Below are 11,254 nucleotides of genomic sequence, written 5' to 3'. Positions count from 1 at the left end.
CCCTATGATTATAATTTTAAGGGAAGACTTGTGCCTACCTTGTGTATGGGGATTTTTTTCCACTCACGCACACATGCACTTAACCATACTGGTGGTCAACAACTGATGTTGGTTAACCTGTTCATGTGCATGGAGTTTGTGAGATTTGCCTTTATCGTGATAATGACTCTCAGAATGTTGATAGGCGTGCTTTTGATATTATCTTCATCTTTAGTTGTTGATGGACAATATCAGTTTCTCTTGTTGAAGTCTTAATCTCCTTTTTGTTATATCGTCTTTGTTTTTTTATAGCATCTTTGACCTGCTAGTGCTATGCATGGTTTGGTTTGCATATGCACGACTGTACATTTTAAACATACACAACAAACCACAAGCACAGCCGCCCTAGCAAGAAGTTTATCCAACTGTAGTGCAAACCAGCATGGAACACAGATACAAACTGACAAATAGATTGAGGCCCCAGCTGTGCTGATCTCTATGAAAAAATAACGAAGGGAATTCCAATTTCAAATAGATGGCATACTCGTACAGAACTCGTTAATGTACAACAGCAAGCAACCAATGCATGGTCCAAGGTTGGAGCATCTATTTGCACTTGCAATGCAAGCAGGTTGCAGATCCCTGCAGATTATTAGGTCGTTACAAATGATTATAACTGCACACTCAATTGCCACACCGCCTTCCACATCACTGCAGTGTATGCAGGACATGAGCATCCACACCATCTTTCCGCCTGACGATTTGGCAAGCAAGCATTGCCATTAAAGGACATGACAGGATTGTCCTGCAAACTTGCAGCTGCCCACAGGTCAGATGCATTGTCCAAGGCAATACATCCAGCAAACGAGAATACTCACATCATGAACTAAGTAGCTATATCATCAACTTCCGAGTTGAAAACAAAGCTTGGGAATGCCGTCGTTATATCCCTACAACATCCACAACAGAATATATCTGAGTCTACAATCCCCAAACATGTGAAGATAGGATTACAACACACTGAAGCAAAGACCACATGGTTAAGGTAAGGTAGATGAAGACATACTTTAGGTAAGGCAAGGTCATTATCTTCATAAGGGATGGATTGCGGCAAACAAAAGTCCTCCATTCATCAATGTCAATCTTGCCATCTCTGTTTATGTCTGCTTCTACAAAAGTCTGCAATGTGAAGTCATGAAGGGAGATGAGTAGTAGTGTACAAGTCCTCTGCATGCATGAACCAAGAATAGAGAGAGTTACTAGGAGAGCTGATTATGAGTAATTACTAATAATACCTTGTCAAGAATAGTTTCGATCACTTCATCTGATAATCTCATATCTGACTCAGTCAGCAATGCATCCAACATCATCTTAACCTGCACCACAACAGTGTATTCGTACCAACTGTAATAAAAGGATAATACCTAAATGCATGGCCATGAGATCCAAAGCTGCTACTACTCCATCTAGAACAAGTTCTGAGAAGCATGAAGTTGTCGCAAACAAACAATCCGATTTGATTGATTGTTGCAGCAATTTTCTTGTGGAAACAAAGCTTGTCGATGCATGGTTAGAATGTCTATGTTTAAATCATGATGATATGACCAAAGCACTAGTTGGTCTTAAAGCAATTTTGGCCAACAAAGTCATATTCAGTAAAGTAGAACCCTTCCTGTTCCAATTTGAAATGGAGGTGGCCGTGTCACCAGCTGCGACCATATGTATCCCCACCTTGATCAGTATAATGGTTTGCGACTAATCAAGATGGCCGTTAGCAACCAAATCAAGAGAGCTTCCTGTTTGGAAGCATAGTACAAACCTCTGGAAGATATGGATTTTCTTAAAAAATTGTTTGAGTTATTTTTATCATATTTACGTGTTACCTCGAGCATGAACATGTGAACATGAAATGTTTATGAGCCTGGACACTCCCGATATTTTTGGATATGAACATTTGCATGCTTGAAAATCCCAAAGGTGCATGTGTGGACGTGACACATTCACAGATCGGTATTGTGGGTTTTGTTGGGGGTTAAGTGTGCAACCCAACATTTATTTTATTATTATTTTGTATGTGCTAACGTTGGTTGTTTAGGTATTAAGGTTTATATAGAACAGAAGCATTCATCATCGAATGAGGTTGAGCACTGATCTCCCTTAACCCAAGCCATAGTTGTCAAATCAAAATGGTCCCAACACAATGGAAATGGAAATGGAAATGGAAAAGAAAGACCCCACATTCCACTGCGAAGCTGATGTGGAAGACGATGAAGAGGTGTGCCCCTTAAGCCCAAGAATAAGGTGAAGGAGCTCCAACCTAGCAGTCTCTCAGGAAGTCCTGATGGCATCTGGATTCTGAGACCCGAATGTCTCCCACCACATGAGATTGATACACAGCCTCGTCGTCCCAGACCATCCTCGAAGCCATGCTCAAGGGGAAGAAGAAAACCACCACTCTCCAACGTCGGCAAGGGTGGTGCATGACTATGCAGACCCAGAGGGATGCTCGATCCTTAGAGAACTCTCCTGCCTCTACTTGAAGTCGGCGTAGTCCACTGGATGCCCTATGAGTCTGAGAGGCTCCCCTGGTGAAGCTGGGGTGAACTTGGGGATGGAGGTGGAGAAGATCTGGGTCTCCACGGGGTCGAAGAAACCCTGAACAGATCTGCAACGTGGGGCCGGCTGCTGGGTCCTTGAGGAGGAAGGCTGATCTCCTCTGTGTGTCGTGGGTGGAGGCGCCGGGCGGGCCCGGGGGAGGAGGGAGTAGCAGGTGAGGTTGACCAGTGGTGTCAACAAGCACATCCTGAGGGGGGTGAGGCAGAATTGGCTCCGGAAGGAGGATAGGCTGCCCCGGCTCCTTGGGTTTTTTTTTTGGCGGGTTCGTCGTGCCGGCGGTTGCGGCCCGCCAACAGTTTGCCGCTTCTGGTCACGCTCCTCTTGGGAGTGGAGGGGGGAGGGGGACTCCGTGCTTGGAGTCCCAGCTGCCGAGGTGCCGTGGTGTCGGGAAGGTATCCCATCTGTCGACAAATGAAGCACTCACTCAGGAGCCGGAGAACAACATTCCCTATCAAAAATGAGATTCGTGGAGGCGGGGAGCACCACATGGTAAGGCAGGTTCTTCAGGGAGGCTACAAGTATCCGGAGCGTGGGGAGTCCAGCTGCCATAGCGACTGTCTGCTGTTGACAGGGAAGGGGAGGGGGGGGGGGGGCAGGGGGCTCTCGACCACCTGTCCCAGGGTACGTCTGAACATCGGTAGAAGTGCCTCCTTGGGGAGCCCAGGGAAGCAAACAGTGACCGTGAGCTAGTTCCTCTGACCAAGGGTCTGCATTTGGAGAGAAACATGGCTCCATCTCGCGAAGAAAGCTTGGGCTTCCTGAATCGTGATACGGGCTCCACGACAAGGTGCTTTCTACCAAGGGCGTCGAGTCGAACTTGATCATCGTTGAAGGTTGGAACTCGACATCATCATCTTCATCAAACAACACCAGCTAATGTGAAAGCCTATGTTTAACTATAACTATTAATAAGTGTGCTTTCCTCCTTTATTATTAGCCCCAAGTCTATATAAGTGAGTTATTGGCTCATGAGCATAGTAACAAAAAAACCTGTTTCTAGCTTTCGAAACCTCGAAACGGTTTTTAAAAACCTACACATGTGGAGGAACACCATGGAAGAGTAGATATAGACCCTGGTGTGTGTTCCAGGCATGGTTTAGTACATGTGGAAGGACTCCATGGAAGGATTTGTGAGGACTTCTTAGTCTATTAGTGATTTAAGACATGATTTAAAAGACTTAAACACTGTGTCCCTTTGAAGAGACGTGTCCTTTGGTGATGACCCATGTGACAAGGTGTGACCCTTCACTCGTGTCCTTTCAATGGCTAAAAGTAATTAAGGATAATTAAGAGTAATTAAGAGAGATTAAGTCAAAATCACGACATCCCCTCCCACTTAAAATAAGACTCTAGCTAAAGAAGAGACTTTTGATGTTGCTGCAGATCTTTGTCATCAAGCCATTTATGCTTGTGGTGAAGCTGACACTAGGAAATATTGAACAAGTTTTCTATATTCTCTTGCTGTCGTGCTTTAAATGCTAAATCCCAAGTCGTAGCATCATTCTTTAATGTCTTCTTCTTTGTCTGCGTCCAAATGTTGGACTTGAAGTGGACTTGGCTATGCTGCGGTGTAGAAGAATCTAAAGGTTCAACCATTAATTCTCTCGATGATACTTAAACAGTATCTGTTGAAGTGTTTTGCTTCATAGCAGTGAAGTACTCATCCAAGTTGTTAGAAGAATGTGTGAAATTCTCTGCAATGTTGAAAACATTATCCTCTTGTTTAACATCGATTGTGTCATCCTATGTGGGTAAGGTTGAAACAAGTGTTATATCCGCTTTGGTAGTCTCTGTGTCTTTGAAGAAACCCATCGATGGTGACTCATCATCTTGAGATAAAAAATCCAAGAACTTTTCAATATCATCTTGTTGTTCTTCTGAAGTCATGCTGGAAGAATCCTCGATCTTGTCATCAACCAACTCAATAAAGTTTGTAATAGATGTGTCAAGGTTAGGACTAACATGAAGTGTATGAGCTACTGCATGTTTTCCTTTATCGAAGTAGTCTTCTGAAGTTGAAGATTCTACATTACGGTTTTGATGAGCATTGGATCGTTTAGGGCATTCAAACCATCTATGGTTGCCGTTATAAATTGTGCATAATCCTGTCTTTTGCTATTCACAAGAAGGCGAAGCTATTGCAAGATGAGTGCGAGATTGGTCACGTCCAGAGTCCCGTCCACGATCAGATGCACGTGGTTGGAAGAACGGCTGACGCTCAGAATGATTAAAAGACAACGAACGAATGTTTTACCGTTGCCGAAAGTAGAAGAGTCTGGGCGATCTTGTGACGGAGCTCCCCATTGTGTAACTGGGATATCAGCTATGCATTCAGCATAGCGAATAGCAGCTGCGAGGTCGACTAGGTCATATTTGTGAAGATCCGTACGCAACGTGGAGGTAAGTCTCTCGACAAAAGCATGTAGCTTGTCTTCTGGGGATAATGTTGAAATCTACAGTACCAAGCTGGTAAACTACGAGATATAAGAGGCCAATGATCCTGTTTGGGTCAAATGGCATAAGCGAGATCATGCTTGAAAATCCGCATTGGCAGGTATGAACTACTTACGGATGACATGCTCGAATTTTTCCCACGTGCTAACGGTGTCAAATCCCCATGGATCCCCTCGTGACCGATCTTGGTTCGAAACTCGAATCCTGCAAACAAACGAACAAACAAACAACAAAGGGGGTGCAGGCCTGACTCACCTCCCAACCATGACAGCCGTGGGCAAGCCCACAGTCTTGGCTGTCCCCACCGAGCCACGAGCTGAGCTAACTAGGTTGACGTACCGACCAATCTCCTCCTCACGACGTCCCATACCACCACGAAGCTGCCCTCGCGGGCCTCGAGACTGCTGCCGGCCTCGGCTGCATAAAGCAGGTGCACGTCTGCACTAGATCCAGGCTCCAAGACCATAGAGCTCTCACAAACTCGCGAGAATCTCTATCATACAATAACTAACCTTGGCCACCCTTTTATAGGCTCTTGGCCGGTCATCGGCCACACTTGGGTGCCCGCCCGTTAGTATTTCCCTAACTCAGCTCGTCAATTAGCCTGCCTAGTTCCAAGCTTCCCCAAGCCTCGAAACTAGTCTTGCATGCGTATAGCACACGGTAGATACCCACTGTGCACATGACATACTCCCCTTCCTCTAAGAGCTCACTCCTGAGCTCAGTAAAAAGCCAGGGTAATCTCTCTCAAGAGAAGTCAATGTCTCCCATGTAGCGTCCTCCTCAACACGATCCTTCCACTTGATCTTGTATTCCGTGATAAGCGTATGTCGCAATCTTCGTTCACGAAAGCCAAGAATCTTTTCAAGTTCGTGCGGAATAAATGTCATGTCTTGGACATCTATAATTTCTTGAGGAGTAACTAACTGATCTGCTCCACCCAGTACTTCCTTAAGTCTACTGACATGAAATACAGGATGAACTTTCACATGAGAAGGCAAATCCAATTCATATGCAACTGAACCAATCCGTCGTGTAACACGAAATGGTCCACAGTATCTAGGGGATAATTTCGGAGATCTACCTGTCCGTAAAGTCTCGGAATCTTTCGGAACTCGCAAATACACCATCGTTCCTTCAGAGAACTCTCTAGGTGAACGATGTCTATTAGAATAAAACTTGTCTCGGTCTTGAGCACTTCTAATAGATTCCTTTGCAACTTGTAACATTTCCTACATATCTTGCAAAAAATTACGTGCTGCATCGTGCTGAAGTCCTGAGAATCCTACTGTAACAGGTGATCTAGGTTGAAAACCATACATAAGCATGAAAGGACTAAACCCTGTACTCGTATGCTTAGTACTGTTATATGCAAATTCTAACATAGGAAGATAATCCTTCCATGAACTTTGTCTTTTGGATACATATGCTCGAAGCATATCCTCCAAAATCTGATTCACTCTTTCAGTCTAGCCATCAGATTGAGGATGATCTGAGGAACTCAAATTCAAAGTTGTTTCCAACTTCTCAAAAACAAGTTTCCAAAAATCACTCGTAAACGAGTCTCTATCACTGACTATGTCCTGCGGTAACCCGTACAGTCTAAACAATTGCTTGATAAACTGCTGAGCTAATTGCGTAGCTGTAATAGTCTTCCGGGTTGGTAAAAATCTAGCCATTTTTGTCAAGCGATCTACCACAACCCAAATAGAATCATGGCCTTGATGTGTTCTTGGCAATCCGGTAATAAAATCCATGGAAATACTTTCTCATTTATTACCTGGGATTTGCAAAGGATGCAACAACCCAGCCTGTCTAAAGCGTTCAGCTTTATTTGCCTGACAAATCTGACACTTGAGAACATAATCTTCTACATACCCTTTCACCTTCGGCCAATAAAAAGTGTGTTTCACTAACGATAGCGTCCTGTGTACCCCAGGGTGTCCAGCAGAAGGGGCGTCGTGCCACTCCTCAAGAATCTTAGACCTAATGTCCGGGATCTGTGGTACACAAATTTTGTCATTACGGAATAGCAAACCATTCCGAATCATCCACTGACCTCCTGCAGCCTAAATAGTAGACTACTCAGTCATCGAGTCTTGGTCACGAATTGTGCCCAAGTCATTGGCTTAGGGTTCAGTTCCTTCCACCAAAGCAAAGCTTTGCCAGACAGGAAACCTGCTGCTAACTGGATCTTCTTTCCATCATCATATGGATGAAACTCAAAGTGAACTTGCCACTTGTGTAGCCACGTGTCCACGATCTCCTTGGTTCGCTGCTTTTGCTCGCCCCCTAGGTTGACGTACCAACCAGTCTCCTCCTCGCGACGTCCCATACCACCACGAAGCTGCCCTCGCGGGCCTCGAGACTGCTACCGGCCTCGGCTGCATAAAGCAGGTGCACGTCTACACTAGATCCAGGCTCCAAGACCATAGAGCTCTCACAAACTCGCGAGAATCTCTATCATACAATAACTAACCTTGGCCACCCTTTTATAGGCTCTTGGCTGGTCATCGGGCGTCCACACTTGGCCGCCCGCTCGTCCGTACTTGGGTGCCCGCCCGTTAGTATTTCCCTAACTCAGCTCGTCAATCAGCCTGCCTAGTTCCAAGCTTCCCCAAGCCTCGAAACTAGTCTTGCATGCGTATAGCACACGGTAGATATCCACTGTGCACATGACAAACGGTCTTCCCATCAGATAGTTGCCGTTGCCACCATAAAAATGCATTGTCTTCCAACAAAGACACGGCGAAGGTAATCTTTCTTGCATCGGTGAGGTTCATGGAATCGAAGTACAAGCGGAGCTTGTACTGTCATTGGTCAAGTATACGCTTATTGCATTGACCGGAAAAGGACTCACGAGGTTTAATATCCAATTTCTTAGTTTTTTGATACTTGTAACAAGCGATAAAAAAGTCATCAGCTTCTACCTTTGGGAGAACCACGTCAGTGTCTGGAACTGGTACGTCGATTGAAGCCGTCGAACTTGCAGGTTGAGAATATCAGGACTTCATTTGTTGCATCTGCGATGTGAGAGTCTCCAAAGTCTTCTGGAATTGACTTTGCATAGCTGCCATCTGGGTCTGCATCTCTTGCTGCCATCAGGTGAGAACGGGTTCGTCCTCGATGATTGGTTCATCCGCCATGGTAGGAGATGGAATTGGATTACGCGTTGCTACATCTCCTATTGGCGCTGTTGTGCCCTAGTGAGAACCATCGCCAGAAGGGCGAGTCGATGCCATGGAGGAAGGTCGGGACGAGGTTGTCAAGGGGGGAGCAAGAATAGACCACCCGGTGTAGCAGGGGGGTCAGCACGTACCGTGGTCGGGCTAGGACTCTCGAGTAGTGGTGTAGGTGTCCGAGGAGAATAATCTGGTGAGGCAGCGCGTACACTAAAGAGAAGGAAGGTGGTCCCTTTGGATAGAGACCAAGCTCGTGGGAAAGGATTTGGCACATTGGAATGGAGAGGCCCACGTATGGGTACCGCTGCAAAAGAAAGGTATAATGGAGCAAGTATTCCTCGGGAGTTGTAACCGCAAAGATCCACACCTCGTACTAGCGAGGCTCTGAGGTAGGTGGTGTAGCAAGCCTGTACTCGAAAGATGCGAGGTGGAGGGTTAGGTACACAAGTAAGCACTCAGATGTTGCCAGAGAAGGTGCCCGAGGAGGAGAGTCCTGAATGTAACTGAACTCTAATTCCCTTCGCCCATAAGCTACCGTAGTAAAGGGAGATTCACTGGAAAATGGCAAGATGCGTCCAGTAAATGTGAGTAGGTGTCTTCAACCCGTAGAAGGTAATGTTGGCTCCCGAAGAGTACTGTGCCCAGAGAAGGATGAAACGCTGGGTTTCTTGAGCACGGAAATACCACATGTTTGTTTGTGTGTATTTTTACAAGTATAAAATGAGAAACTGGAAGGAGCACACCTGATGTATGGTCTTTTTTGTTTTTTGTTGTTGTGTAGAATTAAAAAAACCATTGTTGACGTGCCCGACAAATGTGCTGCATAGGAAGGGAGGCGATAGAATTTTTTTTTCAATTTGGTGTTGTAGAGAAACACCTGATCACTGTTGGGACTAGCCGGGTGTCGAAGATGCAACAGCATCTGATTCTTTTTTTTCTCTCTCTCACTAGGTTACGTGTGCACAGGTTGTAGGCGAAGGCTGGCCAAAGAGGTCACTTTTTTGTTTTTTAATATCGTCTTCCACCGAAGATGCTATACTACAGAGATCACTTCATGAGTATCACTGATGATGGATTTATAGAGAGGCCTAGATACATGGAGGGCTTTTTACCACACGGCTCCCGAGTGGCTATTGGTCAGCTCAGAGTTTCATCACACCGATTGGAGATTGAGACTGGCAGAGCAGCACGGATCCCCCGAGAGGAGAGGGTATGCAGATTGTGCAGAGAGGAGGTGGAGAGTGAGGAGCATTATGTATGCAGATGCAGAGCATATACAGCCATCAGAGAGAGATATCCCATTTTATTCAGAGAGCCACATTCCCTACGCCAGATCTTTGAGGCAGCAGACCAGCGCATACTGGGGAGATACATTCTAGACATACAGCGCCACAGAGAGACATTATTACAGGCTCAGACAGCTCCAGAGGGGGGGCGACAGACACAGATTACTACATTTTTTCAGAGATCCATCCCCCTCCCAGCCCCTACACGGCAGGGAATTACTCTCCAGAGAGCAGAGACACTTAGAGCCCGCAGGAGACAGAGGACACCTGGCTTTTGGACACCACGCCTATACCAGAGAGAGATGACAGAGATCAGAGCTCAGTTTCACAGAGAGGGTGCGGAGCGACTGGCTCGCTTCAGAGCACACCCAGGCATGTTCTTCAGGGAGCTGTGGACACCCCCTTCACTGATGTATACCATTTTATACCCCCAGTATGGTACAGGATGGAGCTAGCTAGGTTGCATATCATGATTGTATACTCCATGCATATAGCTTTGCATTCTCCTAGTAGTAGAGCTCCATCCCCTGCACACCCAGATTCAGCTTTTTTGTTCAGTACTTTTTCATTTTGTTGGGATGACAGAGGATACCCCATACAGGTACTCCGATTTGTCTCATAGGCCGAGTTCGGTCTTTTGGAAGACGTTAATAAAATCTTTCTTTCTTTCTTTCTCTCTCTCTCTTGGATTCAGATGTAGTCTCCTCCGAGAGAACATCCAGCTATGGAGGGAGCCCCACCCTCCTCAGTCATTCCTCTATATGAGGGTTGTAATCTGAGTTTCTTCCATATGTTCTCCACTTTACTTATAATAGAATCACGTTTTCCAAAGCAAAGAAAAAAAAAAGGCATTGCCTAAGAAAAATATGATAAAAGCTTACCTCCTCTCGTTCAATGTACCCAGTGTTTCTCAAGTCATATAGCTTAAATGCAACTGCAGGCAAAAAGGAGTGCATTTATGTTTGAGTGAACTGAATAAGATAAATAATAACGACACTATAATTGGGTAAAGCTTCAATAGTGCTCTTTTTTTAACCTACAATTGATTTTATCGTCGGCAGGTGTACTTGGGTGGAAGACACTAAGGGACCGAACAAATTCACCAAATTCTATAACTCCATTCTTTTTGAAATCAAACACATCAAACACCTGTCCATTCAAAATAGTGAGTTGAGTCAAGCTACCTCCTGAACTTTTAAGGCCTTTACACAAATGCTCAGCAGAATGCAGATGGGCAGATGCTGGATGGGCTTGATTGCCATCCATAGTGCCTGCCACCCATCATCGTCAGATGATCTGACAGTAAAGACGGGAGTGTACATCTGTAAAGTAATAATTTCACTTTCCTTTTAGCATAGTAAATGTAGCAGTTTGTCAACAAAACAAAAAAGGTTACCCTATCAGCAAAAAGATTCTCCTTTTTTCTGTTTTTGAACAAGGCCAACTGAAACTCCTCCTGGAAATCAAATCAATTATGGTTTCTCATTAGAGGCATATGAATTCTAAAACACAGAATGTACAACAAATTAAAAGCAAACGAAATAAGTCTCTACCTTATGTATCAGCCCATCATCGATGAGAGAGCTGCTTATCTTCTTGAAAAGCTCATACAAGGCCTCAACTTCACTTACACTAACTGCAGAAAACAATGAATATATTTCTATAGTTTTGAAAAACAATGAAGAAACCAACAGCATGCCACAGCCTCACAACTATAGCAAAAAGACATATACAGTG

The 11,254-nt window shown here is 45.0% G+C and overlaps 1 protein-coding gene across 1 annotated transcript in view; it reads right to left on the bottom strand.

Annotated features, from left to right (window-relative positions):
* Positions 1 to 451: 451 nt before the first annotated feature.
* Positions 452 to 11,254, bottom strand: part of LOC147629272 (calcineurin B-like protein 1) — a 48,810-nt gene continuing 38,007 nt past the window's right edge. Inside the window, exons 3-9 of the mRNA XM_086812530.1 lie at positions 11,071 to 11,153; positions 10,914 to 10,973; positions 10,558 to 10,666; positions 10,399 to 10,451; positions 1,275 to 1,355; positions 1,046 to 1,158; positions 452 to 929 (exon numbers count right to left, since the gene is read on the bottom strand). Of these exons, the coding sequence (XP_086668656.1) occupies positions 866 to 929; positions 1,046 to 1,158; positions 1,275 to 1,355; positions 10,399 to 10,451; positions 10,558 to 10,666; positions 10,914 to 10,973; positions 11,071 to 11,153 (563 nt within the window). The 3' untranslated portion in view covers positions 452 to 865. The remainder of the gene's footprint in view (positions 930 to 1,045; positions 1,159 to 1,274; positions 1,356 to 10,398; positions 10,452 to 10,557; positions 10,667 to 10,913; positions 10,974 to 11,070; positions 11,154 to 11,254) is intronic.

Source organism: Cibotium barometz, chromosome 18, assembly GCF_041138505.1.
Source record: "Cibotium barometz isolate CiBa-2024 chromosome 18, ASM4113850v1, whole genome shotgun sequence".
In the NCBI taxonomy this organism is placed as follows: domain Eukaryota; kingdom Viridiplantae; phylum Streptophyta; class Polypodiopsida; order Cyatheales; family Cibotiaceae; genus Cibotium; species Cibotium barometz.
The sequence above is the reverse complement of the archived record's forward strand: the minus strand, read 5'-3'. Positions and strand labels throughout refer to the sequence as shown.